At 40.7% G+C, this 15,589-nt stretch overlaps 1 protein-coding gene across 16 annotated transcripts in view; it reads right to left on the reverse strand.

The window, feature by feature from the left end:
- Positions 1-13,754, reverse strand: part of LOC123749572 (apolipoprotein D) — a 48,861-nt gene extending 35,107 nt beyond the window's left edge. For 3 of the 16 annotated variants that reach the window (XR_011230074.1, XM_069334456.1, XM_069334449.1), the window contains exons 1-3: positions 12,104-12,177; positions 8,610-8,688; positions 3,729-3,826 (exon numbers count right to left, since the gene is read on the reverse strand). Coding sequence is in view for 15 of the 16 variants with exons in the window: in XM_069334456.1 (XP_069190557.1) it covers positions 3,729-3,826; positions 8,610-8,688; positions 12,104-12,162 (236 nt within the window). In the remaining variant the exon portion in view is untranslated. Of the gene's footprint in view, positions 1-37; positions 2,352-3,728; positions 3,827-8,609; positions 8,689-12,069; positions 12,233-13,579 lie in introns of those variants that run through there. The other 13 variants (XM_069334468.1, XM_045731753.2, XM_069334430.1 and 10 more) reach the window with 12 other exon arrangements.
- Between the last annotated feature and the right edge of the window lie 1,835 nt (positions 13,755-15,589).

Below are 15,589 nucleotides of genomic sequence, written 5' to 3' on the forward strand. Positions count from 1 at the left end.
TCACAATGAAGGTAAAAATACAGAACCTGGATATTATTAAAATTGATTCCTTCTGAAGTGTTTATTAAACAAGATTTACAATACTACAAATAATCATTATATAAATTTACATTAACATTGGAGGAATTTGGGACATGGGAGTGTGCCATGTTGTGTATTTAGCTAGTTGTGCTTGCGGGGGTTGAGCTCTGGCTCTTTGGTCCAGCCTCTCAACTGTGTGTGTGTGTGTGTGTGTGTGTGTGTGTGTGTGTGTGTGTGTGTGTGTGTGTGTGTGTGTGTGTGTGTGTGTGCGCCGCGCGCGCGCGTGCGGGGGGGGGGGGGGGGTAATGGAGGGAGGGTTGGAAGTTCAACCCAGCAATTAATTTATTAGTTAGGGCTGCAAGATCAGGCCGCCACCTTCTTCCTGGCCTTGATGAGTAAGGTGGCCGCCACCTTCTTCCTGGCCTTGATGAGTAAGGTGTCCGTCACAGTCTTCTTGGGGTTGATGAGTAAGGTGTCCGTCACAGTCTTCTTGGGGTTGATGAGTAAGGTGTCCGTCACAGTCTTCTTGGGGTTGATGAGTAAGGTGTCCGTCACAGTCTTCTTGGGGTTGATGAGTAAGGTGTCCGTCACAGTCTTCTTGGGGTTGATGAGTAAGGTGGCCGCCACAGTCTTCTTGGGGTTGATGAGTAAGGTGGCCACCACCGTCTTCATGGCCTTGATGAGTAAGGTGGCCGCCACCGTCTTCATGGCCTTGAGTAAGGTGGCCGCCACCGTCTTCATGGCCTTGATGAGTAAGGTGGCCGCCACCGTCTTCATGGCCTTGATGAGTAAGGTGGCCGCCACAGTCTTCCTGGTCTTGATGAGTAAGGTGGCCGCCACCGTCTTCATGGCCTTGATGAGTAAGGTGTCCGTCACAGTCTTCTTGGGGTTGATGAGTAAGGTGGCCGCCACCGTCTTCCTGGCCTTGATGAGTAAGGTGGCCGCCACAGTCTTCCTGGTCTTGATGAGTAAGGTGGCCGCCACTGTCTTCATGGCCTTGATGAGTAAGGTGGCCGCCACCTTCTTCCTGGCCTTGATGAGTAAGGTGGCCACCACCACCTTCCTGGCCTTGATGAGTAAGGTGGCCACCTCCACCTTCCTGGCCTTGATGAGTAAGGTGGCCACCTCCACCTTCCTGGCCTTGATGAGTAAGGTGGCCGCCACCACCTTCATGGTCTTGATGAGTAAGGTGGCCGCCACAGTCTTCTTGGGGTTGATGAGTAAGGTGGCCGCCATCTTCTTCCTGGCCTTGATGAGTAAGGTGGCCGCCACCACCTTCATGGTCTTGATGAGTAAGGTGGCCGCCACCTTCTTCCTGGCCTTGATGAGTAAGAGGGCTGTCAGCCTCCTCACCTTGAGCAACAGGGCAGCTAGGAAAAGCCCTAACCAGCACCAGACCAATCAGAACGAGCCATGGATGGCCTGAGAAGGCCAGACCAACGAGGGCAAGCCTCGTATGGCCTGAAACAACCAAACCAACCATTGTCAGCCACGGATACCCTGAGAACAGCAGACCTGATATGACGAGCCAGATATGACCCGAGAACACCAGCCCAGCCAACACAAGCCAGGTGTGACCCAAGCATATCAGGCCAGCCATGGCCAGCCAGGTGTGACCCAAGTACACCAGGCCAGCTATTGCAAGCTGAGGATGGCCCGAGTACGCAAGCCCGGCCAACGCGAACCATGGATGAACAGCCTCCCCGGACCAGCCAGCGCTCGCTAAGTTAGACCTGAGAGTACCCGACCAGCCATCGCGGGCCAGTAGCGATTTAAAACAATATACCAGATATCGTGAGCCGGGGATCATTTGGGATATCAATCCAGCTATCGACAGCATGGGATGTTCCGTAATTCTGCGAGTCACACATGACCCGATGTTGTAGAATAGCCGTTTCGAGCCAGGTATGACTGAAATGAGTATCAGACCAGCGAGACAAAGCCAGGGATGATTAGAGACAAGAGACCAAGCATCACTTGTCACTGCTGTTTCTAGACGAGACATGAGCCATCGTGAACCGGGCAGGCTAGCTAGAGCCATGAGTAACACCCCTAACAAACACGAAATACAAAATAGGATTGCCGATACCGTTTAAGATACATGTAGGCTCAATGTCTACTCTCTGTAAATTACATTCAGTGATAAGCTTTCTCAGCTCAAAGCAGAGAAAATTACTCTGGTTTCTCCAAGCCTCCGGCGACGCAGATCTTGGTCAGGTACTCTTGGTTTAAGTCTGTGGTGTTGGGTGCTGCCTCAGTCTCTGGTGATGAAAGTCTTCAGCGACCCGCCTTGTAACGTCTGTCTGTTGACGCGAGACCTTCGGTCAGTCCTAAACAGAAAAACATTCATGTTGACTTCCATACCTGCCCTCACACGCATGCCTTATTTCCCAATCTTCTGTTTATGTAAGACAATGTATGCGTTACAAGAGAATTTATATATCACCCATCCCGTTTGCCTGTAAATTTAAATTTGACGTAAAACTGTTTACACACAGGCTTATTTGTCTATGTGACGGGAAAGCCATCGCAGACTCGACAAAAAGTTAAAATTTAGAAAATGTTATATTGTGGTGAATATACATTACCTAAGCCATGGTGTTGAAAATATTTGATAGATTTTACTAAAAGGAGATTTTTTGGAACATGGCGGTAAGGTTTCCAACCAGGGGGATGCCTGTACCCAACAGCGAATGCAAGATTGATGGCATTTCAGGGGTGCGACAAAGAGATAGGCTGCGTCGCGATTCGCCAAAAATGATCCATTGGGATTTAAGTAAAAGATACTATAGAATGCTATCTTGAAATATGATACTGCATTACTTTGGTATGTTATGTAAACTTAAATCAAACATTTTCCATTGGTACGGGCATAGAAAAGGTTGGGAACACCTGGAAATGGGTGATAAATAACCCTTAACCTATGCAGTCAAACGCAGGAATTATCATTCTTGGTCAAGACATTTGGTACCTGAATAATATTACAACTAATCGTTTCTTCCTCAGGCTATTTTGTTAAAAATTGGTAGTTGTAAATGACCGAGTAAGAATCATTCCGTAGCTAAGAATAATTCCCTAACTAAACTATCTCCAGTGCCCTCAACAGGTAAACAAGAAATTTATAAATTTAGATTCTATTTAGCAAATTGGTGGAACGAATAGGAATCTATTCAAATAATTAGTTCCTGAGAGCCAGCTGCACTTTGCTATTTTGGTCGAGTGAATAAAAACTATCGTGATGCTGTTTAACTTTTGATCTTATGATATATAAATCATTGTATACAGCCTATTTAGTTTCATAGTATAAGACATCATCATGCTTCTAGCTTAGTCTGTGTGATCTAGTAGCTCAGAGCCTTATTTGATCAATATAATTACAGTGAATTCCGTATATTAATCCTAAGCTTCTACATCCCAGTTTCATATTTCCGTCGCTTTTAAAGCATGTTATATATAAGCTAACTTCCACCTTGTTTACAGTTAATCTTCCTGTTCTATTAATCCAGAGTTTGCTCAAGGTTATAGTGAAGGGATTCTCAACGTTAAAAATCTCAATTATAGTTTTAGCATAATGCTTCGGATATCTGTATAACAACGTAATGTCAGCAGTTCAAGCAAATGTACATTTCGTTTGCTACTAATCTACACAAGATTACTAATCCCATCTCTAATTCCCAAAACAAATTATCCGTCAGTCTGTACTTTACCATAGGATAGACCATCCAAAGACGTCCCGTTCTGATGTAATAAGCTTATCGCTGGTCTTGCCAGTCCACGATTCTTCCGTTTTGCGAAGCAGAGCAATCTGAAAGAAAATAAAAGCTGTGACAATGAATAGGAAAGAATCAGTAGGAGAGAAATAAAAGCGTAAATTATATGACCGTCCCCGAACTGTTATTAAGGCAGCAGCAGGGAGGGGAAGACGCGCCCTGATCACTATCACCAGGACCCGTCCATCACCAGGGTCGGGCTCAGGTGCTACTGGACACTGCCACTATCCCTCTTTTCTGATTTCCTTATAAACATTTTCCGCTACAGACCAAGGCGACCCACCCTGATTGTCACTGTTCAACGAGTGCCAGGCGATACCCACCTCCTCCTCACGGCACCGTTCAATGAATAATGAAAAAATATAATATAAGCCGTTTAGACGAGTTATCAAGCAAGTCATCCACGTATAATCGGCCACTGTTACAGGCCTTCAGTATAGCGCACCAGGACACTTCTTGCTCGCGTTTTCTACTGTATCAACGACTTTGAAATTCATTTTGCCCAGCTTGGTGTGGCGTTTAAGGCCTGATAATATCTGGGAGATTATTAAGGCCACCTATAGTGGTTTGACCAACCTGTAAGAATGGGCGTAGTTTAGAACAAAAGTAAACTATGTATTATGAGAAGCGATTTGGTTTGGCGTTGGGCTTAACTTCTCTCAACCTATGGGGAAGTTATGAAGAAAAGAGCAGCAGCTTACTGACCGACAAGCAAGAATATTTTTCCCCTGAGCATAGTCCATAACTAAAGAAAACTCTCAGTGCACTATATATACACCGATAAGGGTATATCCCCTTATAAGAATACCCGAGTATATATACCCCTGTAAGAAGCGAAATACCCATTTCAGTACAAATATTCATTGTTACTGTAGTGAAGGAAACTGACTTCGATTTGAACATAGAAAACGGGACGGAAATTCGCATAGCTTCGCTATTTCCGTAATCGATTGATAAAAAGTAGGAGTTAAACTAAGTTATATAATTACATAACATTCACATCGTACATTTTCAGTTTGATAAATCTTGAGAAAAGCGCTATATAAACGTTATTGTTAAAATTAGAGATATAGTAAATAGTAATGATTAAATTATATATACAGCACCCTCCCAGGAGGATGGTGAAGGTCTAGCTATCTCCAGGACCCGTCCATCACAAGGGGAGGAGACCCAACGCGACCTCCATACTAACACTATAATGCATTTGTTGGCAGTCCTCAGTAGCGTTTATATCTTCAACCTGCCTGAGATCAGCACATACACCGGAAGTAATATTAATACTCTTTGCAGGCGAGGAGTCACAATAACGTGGCTAAAGTATGTTGACCAGACCACACACTAGAAGGTGAAGGAACGACGACGTTTCGGTCCGTCCTGGACCATTCTCAAGTCGATTGAGAATGGTCCAGGACGGACCGAAACGTTGTCGTCCTTTCACCTTCTAGTGTGTGGTCTGGTCAACATATTTTAATACTCTGCTTTCATTTCTTGTAAAGCGTTGATGTTGAAAAAATCAATTTACCCCCCCCCCCCCCGTGCGACATATATAAATCAATGTCCCAGGTGCAAAACAATATGCCAATTACAGGTGAAAAAATTAATTTTTTATCCAGTGTCAAAAGCTTCATCCCCTCAAAGAAAGTCCGGTTTACAAGACATCCCAAAATAATTAGTTGACACAACTACTTACCACCTGAGAAAACAATGCTGCTGTACACACAGTGTGTGGAGTGATCAAGTAATCTGTTTGATCAGCTGCAAAATACTTGATAATGATTCGTGTACACTGTCCTGATGTTGATGCCCGTTTTCTTTAGAATCAAAATGATGGGAAAGACTAAATTATTTTTATAGAGGCGTATTTTTCAATGACGATAGTAATATTCAAACTTATATTTTATATTTGTTTAATATTGTGTACTTTATTACCCGAGATTATTTTTTTACATTTCGGTAGACTTGGTTTGGCAAAATATTCTATTTCACAAACGGATTTTTCACACCAAAATGATACTATTTAACGAAACAACGAACACAGACAAATTATATGATCGCTGCATATGCCAACTTCGTTATATATATATATATATATATATATATATATTATATATATTATATATATATATATATATATATATTATATATATATATATATATATTATATATATATATATATATATATATAATACATACAATTTCCTTAAGCACTGAACAATGTTCAGTGCTAAAGTATACTTTGTTGCCTAATAAGATATTGAAGTCTTAACTCTCGCTAACAAAAGAAGCGCGCACACTGCGTACGAAGACGCCCTCAATCACTTCAACTGGTCAATAACAACAACATGGTGATCCTCCGGACCCGCAACTGGTCAATGGTGATCCTCCGGACCCGCAACTAGCCAGCTATACCGTCACCCACTGTGAGTTCTGACAGTGTCTGGCCTCCGGCTACCCAAGACCAGATGGACCTGCTTGGTGCCAGGCGCGACGGGGAAAAGTCTCTCTTCAACACTGTACTACTGGCCCAGGTGTTAGGCTTGGCACCTAAAAACAAGGCCTAATACTTGGCTTCAGCAGTAACCAGATAAAGTCGAAAATTCCTGGAAAATATGATAGGTTTCCGAGAAGCCGATGATGATGGCATCCTTTGGCAGCAGGAAGCTGCTTCTGGAAACTACTCAATAGCTCGATCGATATAGCTTCGCCCTTACACACGTGGGGTCACCGGTTCGAATCTCCTAGAACCCAGGTAACTGGGATGGATTGACACCTAGCTCGCACATGGAAAAATAATGAAGTGACAACTTGATCCTTGCTAGACGCGGTTGTGTAATGGTCCAGGACGGACCCAACCCGGACGGACGGACCACAACGTCGTCACCTTTATTTTCAGATAAAGGTGAAATTAGGTGCAGTGAAATTTAGAATGTTTTTGCATCCACTTCATATACGGCTACAATTAACTGTATCAGCTATATGATTAACATTCCCTGTCAATATAATCGAAGCTAACAACAAATAATTACCCGGTACATTTGAACTATTAACATTGTTGTTGTTGTTGTTTTAGATTCAACTACTCGGAACAAAATGTTCCAAGTAGCACGGGTTATGGTGAGCCCGTAGGAGACCACGATTAATAATAGTTAATAGACCGGCAATGGGACCTACTGAGGACTATGGGGTGTAACGAGGAAGCGCCTTGTACAATAGTATTCACCACACTGACAACCGATAGTTAAAAATCTGTCAATTGCTTCTTAAATTTCCTCGTGGTATTCAATGCATCTGACATTGCATGGTCCACGCTTGTAACCTATGGGCATATTAAATACATGTTGTGCTATATGTTATTATGTAAAAGAAAACACACTAGTCAACTCGAATCCCATTTTAAAATATTTAATCTCATTCAATAAACGATGTGGTAGAGTTGAAGGCATCCACTGACGCGTTTGGGTCATTTTAGGGGAATTATACACGCTCTATTGACTCTTACTGGTCCCATGTGTTCCTTAATTAGGTCCCTTACTGCTGTCAGCAAGGCCTGTCTCTGCCTTGGGTGGAGGTCAGTCTGACGGGCCCTCAGATGATCACTCACTATTTACAGTTATGTTATTATACTACAATGATTTGTTTATTATTGGAAACAACGTCATTGTTAGAATACTTTTAATAATATACTTTAGTTTAATAAATAACAAAACTCGCTCCTGAACCACGAAAATTATATTCTGAAATTAACCTCACCCTCAATAGAAAACAAACCAAACTAAAAAAATGTTAACGGGGCAACTATTATATTGTGTAAGTGACTTTTTTTTTTTAGTTTTATAAGGACAGTTACATTTGCTCTTATTATGCTATTAATAATATTGGAAGATAAAGATAGGGAAGTGGAGGTAAACGGGGGGTAGGGGGAGATGACGAGGGAGGGGTGGGAGGGAGGAGTGTGCACTCTCCTACACTCTTCCGAGAGAGAGATTGAGTGTAAATCTGGTAGACAGATGAGCTAGAAGGGAATGAGACAGGACAGACAGGCCGGCAGACAGCTGGGAGAGATGAACCGATATACAGAGGGGGTAAAAATATGAACACGTGACGCCACAGGTGGAGGGTCGACCTACCGTCCCTTCCTGTCACAGGTGGGAGGGGAGGGTTGACCTCTCCTCGTTTCCCCTCACTGACCAGGTGACTGACGGGTGACGGTGATGATTGGGGAAAACAAGGGGAAGAATGGACAGGGATAGAAGGGATAAAGCCTGCGAGTGGAGAGGGGGGGGGGCGGGAAGTAGGGGGAAGCGGGAGACGTGGGTACAGCAGAGAGTAGGGGTAGACGAAGGAACGGGGGCATACGAATGGGGGGAAAAGGTACAAAGAGAGGGGAGGGGGGGGGAATAGTGGAACGAATGGTAACCGCTACCATTTTCTCTGACAAGTATTGACCTTAGGTAAAGTGTACGTCAACGCGACATGCTATAACGAAAACAGGTTGTACGAGAATTCACGTTTCGACCAATGACTTCACGTTGTCTCACCGACTCTTATACGGTGGACCGTGAGGCAAGATCACTATTTATTGTGACCTTGTATGGCAGTCTTGACCTTGAGTTCACCTCAGACTCAATGGCCGTAGACACGTTCCTGGTAACGTCTCAGACATTTTTAGATTTAGTTCTAACGGGGAAAAAAATAAAATGGAAACAATAGGAGTGAGGTAAAGAATTCTCAAAACCACTCAGGGAAACACAAGGGAACACAGGGAGGACTAGGAAACACTGGGGGAACACAGGGGAGACTAAGAAACATTAACCTTACTTTGGTGTTTTCGGGGCTTAGCGTCCCCGCGGCACGGTCGTCGACCAGGCCTCCTGGTTGCTGGACTAGTCGACTAACACTATGGAACACAGGGAGGACAAGATTTAATACGGCATGCAAGAGTCGCGTTGAAGAAAACGGTAAATATGCCAGATTTCCGAGAAGCTGATGATGGACTAAGGAATGTGAGGATACACGTGGGTGACGTTAACATGGGAGGTGAGCTAGTGGTGGGTGACGTGACAAGAGATTACTATCTATAATAAAATTACAAATATTCTTAGTAAAGCCCAGGGACGTAGTATACCATAAAGACCAGGTGGTATAACAGTACCCCCAATTGAACAATTGGGACTAAAGAACATTCTCGGTAAAAAGAAAGCTTGGTACAAAAGAAACAAGGATGGGAAATTAATGTAAAAAAAAATTGTCAAACTAGTAATTAATGTTACAAAATATATAGGCAAAAAAAAAATTATAAAATACATACAGTAAAAACAAATCCTAATTGTTTTCACACATCAAAGATAGATTAACGAGTATACTGGACTAGGCCCCATATAACAAATGAGTAGTATTTCAGATAAATACTTTGTATTTACTAGAGAAAAACTTAATATACTGCCTGCAGCTGAACAAATATTTATAGGTGGAGAGAGTAAAGTACTATAATGATAACCAATGAGAAAGTTATTAAACAAAGATACATTAAAGTCAATTATGTCCCTATGGCCAAACTACTTCCCAGGACGCTTAACGATTGTAAAAAGCAGGTTATTGACTTTAGCCCTTAAGATCATAATTTATTGCTAATGCTTTATATGTACTTAAAGCAACATTAATCAACGAAATACAAAATATTGATCAATATAAAACATAAGAGAAATAGTCATTACTTCAGTTACCAAAACATTGAGGAAAAATTTAATGTTAGACAAAGAATGTTTACATTTCCGAGCGCGTAATTAATGTTTCCAAGTGACCAATCTCGCCTGGAGGGTAAGGCGAGTTTTTCTAATTTGTGTTGCGATACAAACCTCGCATTAACAGGAAAAATAATAATGTTAAGTGTTCCTTGAGCTTCCAGGCAAATATGGCATCAAACACATAAGAAAATTAAAAAGTCATCAGTGGAAGTAAGACCGTTATTGACCGTTCTCAGGAGCTTTCATAATTGTGTTTTGTTTTACAAGAAAAAATGTATTTTTTGACGATTTTATTACACAAGTTAATTTTCACCAAAAGCTGTAGGTAGTTTACGAGTTCCTATAACCGTTTTGAAGCAGTTATAATGTACAGCTGAAATGTTAACATTTCCAATTGTAGCTGTTATCAGGATGCATTGTTAGGATCTCGTTAACAGGCGTCACAAACCTACAGAATCCGGTACACTAAACATTTCCTGGATACGACCTTTGCCTGCCTTTTATCCTCTATACCTGTCCCCCAAGGTAGTTATCAGTGCTCCCTTCTAGCACAGCGTTTGATTTACAATCGTTGTTACTAGGCATAATAAAGACCAAGTTATAATACAGAGGTGGTAAAGGAGCTCTGGATATCGAGTCTCTTTAATGCTTGAAGGTGCAGGAAACTTAAGTGTTGTCCAAACCACACACTAGAAAGTGAAGGGACGACGACGTTTCGGTCCGTCCTGGACCATTCTCAAGTCGATTGTGCACTATTAAGTACACTATTAAGTGTACTTCCATGTCATCCATTTGCATGTGTAACCTATGTTGATACTAACACCCTAAGACTTAAATAATGGGGCTATAGAAACATTTTAACTACCTATATACCATTAAGTGAAACTCGGTAGTAATCTCTCACGGAATTAACAACGAAAGCAAAGACATGCTTAGAACAAAAGTAAATTTAGATAATTACAAGTTTAAAACGTTAATATCAATTAACTAATTATCAAAAAGCACCAAGCCGGGAAGATTATGTAGCATATAAATTAAAACCTGTATAAACTATTAACTCAAGTACGAAATACACAACACTTGTCCTCGACACACAAGAACAAGTATATACACAGTTCGGCTCCTGCTCACATGTGCCACTATGCCGAGGTCAAAGCAAAACGCGGGAACAAAAAAGTAATTTCCGATATTAAGTGAACACCTGTTAAGAGCCACAGATATATTTACTACAGCAATGAATACCATACTTAGAGAAATCACATTAACATGCAACCCGTCCTCAACAAGTCCATTACATCCAGCTGTCGACCCCACAGACGCATTCATAAATTTTAACATGCGGTTCATTCAAAACGGGAATTTTCAAGAATAAATTAATATTATAATATATTGGCATATTGTTTATATATAGGCATAGGATAGGTTAGGTTAGGTGTTTAGGTTCTGTTGGCGATTATTTGTATTTGTAGTACGTGGGTGAAGCATTTATAGCGTTGCGATTCGAACAAAATTCGTCAGTGAAACACTTGTTCCGGATATGTTCGAACGTCAGCAGTTGTGAGTCAGCCCGTCCTCCAAACAAAGATCCAAAAGTGATTCCATGCACCCGCCAAACCCCCTGTTTATGAATTAAAAGCTGTTTACACACGACTCAACTGCTGACGTTCGAACATATCCGGAACAAGTGCTTCACTGACGAATTTTGTTCGAATCACAACGCTGAAAATGCTTCACCCACGTACTACAAATACAAATAATCGCCAACAGAACCTAAACACCTAACCTAACCTATACCTATATATGCACAATATGCTAATATATTATAATATTAATTTATAATTGCGAAAATTCCCGTTTTGAATGAACAGCATGTTAAAATTTATGAATGCGTCTGTGGGGTTGACCGCTGAATGTAATGGACTTGAGTCGAGGACGGGTTGTGTGAGTAGTGTGTAAACCGCTTTTCATTCATAAACAGGGGGTTTGGCGGGTGTATGGAATCACTTTTGGATCTTTGTTTGGAGGACGGGCTAGAGCCCGTCCGAGAGAACGTTGCCCGTTGCGAGCCCGTTGCGAGAACGGGTTGGAGCATTTACAGCGTTGTGGTTCGAACAAAATTCGTCAGTGAAGCACTTGTTCCGGAAGTGTTCGAACGAAATTAGCTGCGAGTCGTGTGTAAACTTTTTCATTCATAAACAAGGGGTTTGGCGGGCGCATGGAATAACTTTTGGGTTTTTGTTTGGAGGACGGGCTGTATGGTTTAGTTGACAAGAGCGCGTCTGGGAAAACACACTGTATAGGTTCGAACCCTCATGAAGGCTCCTGAGGATTCATTAAATACCAAATTAAAAAATAAAGAAAAATACGAATTGGTTTACTGGTAAGTGCATCAAGCCAGAATTAAGATGGAACAATGCACACACATTCATTGCATTATGGAAAACGGGGAATGAAGGAAAATTTGTAAATAAAGTAACGAGGAAATGTCATTAGCCAAACTTTTGGTAAACAGAACGCAAGAACATGCAACTGACCGTCATTAGACTGATTCCAATATCTGCCACTCACCAGTCTCTACGCACCAGTAAGTACACTCCACACACTAGTCTCCGCTCTATGACTGTCATCTCCACAGTACAGCAACTTGACCACTCGACTCTTTGAGTGGCAGAGATATTGTCGCGTGACAATCTTATCACACAATTACCTCGTGTCGGTGAATCATTAAGTTATATTCGAGGATTCTGCAGTGTACAGTCATAACTTTTCTACATAAACATCTAGAACAGATATTACCAGCATCTAAAAGTACAAATTCTGGCAATAAAATATTACTACTCGCCTGGTCACATTTATGTGAGACTAAGTACATTACACTTCAGTTTACCCTCCGACACAAACACGTCGCTCATTTTCTTAAATACTTAATATAATTGTGTAAGCAATTACAGTCTTGTAGCTTTCCTAAAGACCCCTACTGAAATGTGTAACTCTGGTGGCCTCACCTCTGGATCTCCAAGCTTTTTCGTTACACCAGATTTTCAGATATATAAATTTATCTGGTTAACTATTTTTCCTGGTCATTCAGGAGGCCTGGTCGACGACCGGGCCGCGGGGACGCTAAGCCCCGGAAGCACCTCAAGGTAGGTAACCTCCAGACAATTAAGGTAATGGTGATCGTCTATCTAGGTTAACCCTGCAACATGCAAGCTTGCAATCACATTTAAAGGCGCAACATTCCGTTTTTCAGGAAATTGTTCAATGTCACGGTGTCATTACAATGATTGACACTTGAATGTCATAAATTTATGAGCATTTTAAAATTTTTGCTACGAATAATATAATCATTTCCTATCAAGAAATAGGAAATGAAAGTTCAGAAACGTGTTAGTTGGTCTCACCGTAAGGTGTACAAAAACGTAAGATCACCATTAACGGTCAACATTATCATAGTTATCCCAGACATGACATAGAAAACGGTGATTATTATTATTATTTTGCGAAACGTTAAATTATATAAAACACTAAAACATGTTGTTTAGGGTTTTATATACAATAATTTTATATAACAAAATTATATAATACACCAAAACATTAAACTATAAAATATTTGGAAGTAAATTCTGTCAATCAAGAGAGACGTCTCAGCAGACATGTCAACTACCAGATATTGCTAATAAGACATACTTATTTATGTAATAAATCTTATTCTGGTGGTTGCCAGGCACTCCACCTTACCCTACTAACGACTACCACGTAAATCTAAAAACACGTCAATATATAAAGAAAAAATCACGAAACATTTAGAAAATACGAAACACTAAACGCCCAGCAAAAAGGTTGGCATCACTGAGGGTATACGAGATGCCAGCGTATACTAGCATTATTATATTAAGGTAAACTAGTATACATTGCCAGCACTAGTATACCTTAAGGTCACAGGCTGACTGAGATTATGCTTGTAATGGGCGCACTCGAAGCTTTTAGCTCTCTAACACGACCCGAAAACCATTGATAACTTGTAACATGAGGAAGAACACCTACTTGTCGCTAGCCAAGTGATGAGACACACACACACACGTTAGTGAAAACTTGTAGAAAATCCTGTATCAAAATCTTGCTAAATAAACATTCTTCAAGGCTCCCGAGAGACAGCACCGCACACCTGTGAGTCTACCCTTACACTGAGCTCCTTCCTGGTGTGGCAGAGGTGAATAGATATATGTGAAACAATGGCAATTAAGCGTTGGGTCATTTCTAATGTGAGAGTGATCGAGAATTTACACTCAAATACCAGATGGCGTTTTTGCCAATCTTGACCAAAACAATATTTTCTGAGCTGTGATGTTAACTTTTAGTCAAGACTTATTTCACGTATTTCACTTACACTTATTCTTGGTTCAAGTTAAAATTTATTTAATGCATATTCTGAAATACTTATTGCTTAAAGAAATGAGCAATAATATCCAGGGTTTAGCAACCAATTATTTTGCTATGTTAAAATTTTTAAAAATTCTTTGGACTGATAATACGTTCAGTAATACAATTAAAAATAACAAAATATAATAAAGTAAAATATAAAGTGTGTAATTATAATAGAAGATAAAAATGAAGATCAAAATATTGATAAATATACGATTTTGTGATTAAAGTTACAATATATTTGTTAATAAAATAATTTAACTATTTAGAACATGATTAATTAGACGTTGTATATATATGGCGCCGCAGCATCAACAGAGCATCAAGCCTAAAGGAAGAAGGTCATCTGATAAGGACGTCAATACAGCAGCCTCCCAGCATCTGAGGAACTGATCTCCTTAAAGGCTTGCAAGATGGAACACTGAATGCTGATCTTCAGATTGGATCGGACCGCCTATGTAGCTCCTCTAAGGTCTTAGTGATACGATCTTCATAAAGAGTTTGATCTTACAAGAAGCCTAAACTTGTAGAATGAAAGGCTTAGGCTTTGAGGATTTAGATACAACGCTCGTAAAATGGATAAGAGACAGACTAATTTCTTCGTCAAGATCCACGGTGAGGAACATTTATTTCTTCCATAGTAAGATCACGAATTGAATTATCATATTTGTCGTATAATTACTTGAATACCAGAATGATTTTCTGGTGAATATGCGTTTGATAGTATTATATATCTGATAATTATATGCATCTGATAATTATATTGTTATACAACGACTAACTACTAATGACTTTGAAAATATTATATTTACACACAGTGTTCAGAATTCGAAATCCATATACCCGGGTTCGATTTCCGGCCTAGAAAGAAACAAATGGGAAGAGTTTCTTTCACCTGATGCCTTTGTTCCCCTAGCAGTAAAAAAGAGCGTGTTTAGGTCATTTACAATGAAAATCTTAGCCCAAATGTGTAGTGAGAATCACTCAGGTTCCTCAAGCACTTAAGTGTACACGTAAGTATGCACTTACGCTGCATCGTGTGTGTCAGCCATTGGTCTAGGCCTCTAGGTGGACCGCAATAGGCCTAAAAGGCTTGCAGTCCCCCGACAATAGGAAGCCTAAAAAATGTTACAGAATTCGCGGGTCGCAAAACGAGGCTCAGGCGACCACAACAGCCATACTCCAACAGCCCATTATGGTCGATGAAAAGTACAAAAGCCTTTATCATCTCCCTCACACCCTGAAAATCACACAAGCTTGAAGAGCGCATAAAAAAGGGGATTTTTACGACGGGGATTCACTGTTTTATAACCCGTTCTAATGCCACAACTCGACCGAGTTTTGAAATATCACTTTTTACAGGGTTGGCAGTTGCCACCGTGAGCTGTTATGTTGTTTCATTCGAACGAGGCAGTTCTCGAACTCTGAATATTCGTCTGCATTTTATCAACGTATTGAGAAATACAAATGAAGTATAATTTAAAATAGTATTGAATGTATTATAAAATTTCTGAAGGTGGTAATATCTATTTTTTTTTAGCATATTTCGTGTTTTTTTTTCTGCATTGTTAGTTCGTATACTTGTGTGAATGAAAGAATATGAACATACACGTTTGCATGTGTGTACTCATC

Source organism: Procambarus clarkii, chromosome 4, assembly GCF_040958095.1.
Source record: "Procambarus clarkii isolate CNS0578487 chromosome 4, FALCON_Pclarkii_2.0, whole genome shotgun sequence".
Lineage (NCBI taxonomy): Eukaryota > Metazoa > Arthropoda > Malacostraca > Decapoda > Cambaridae > Procambarus > Procambarus clarkii.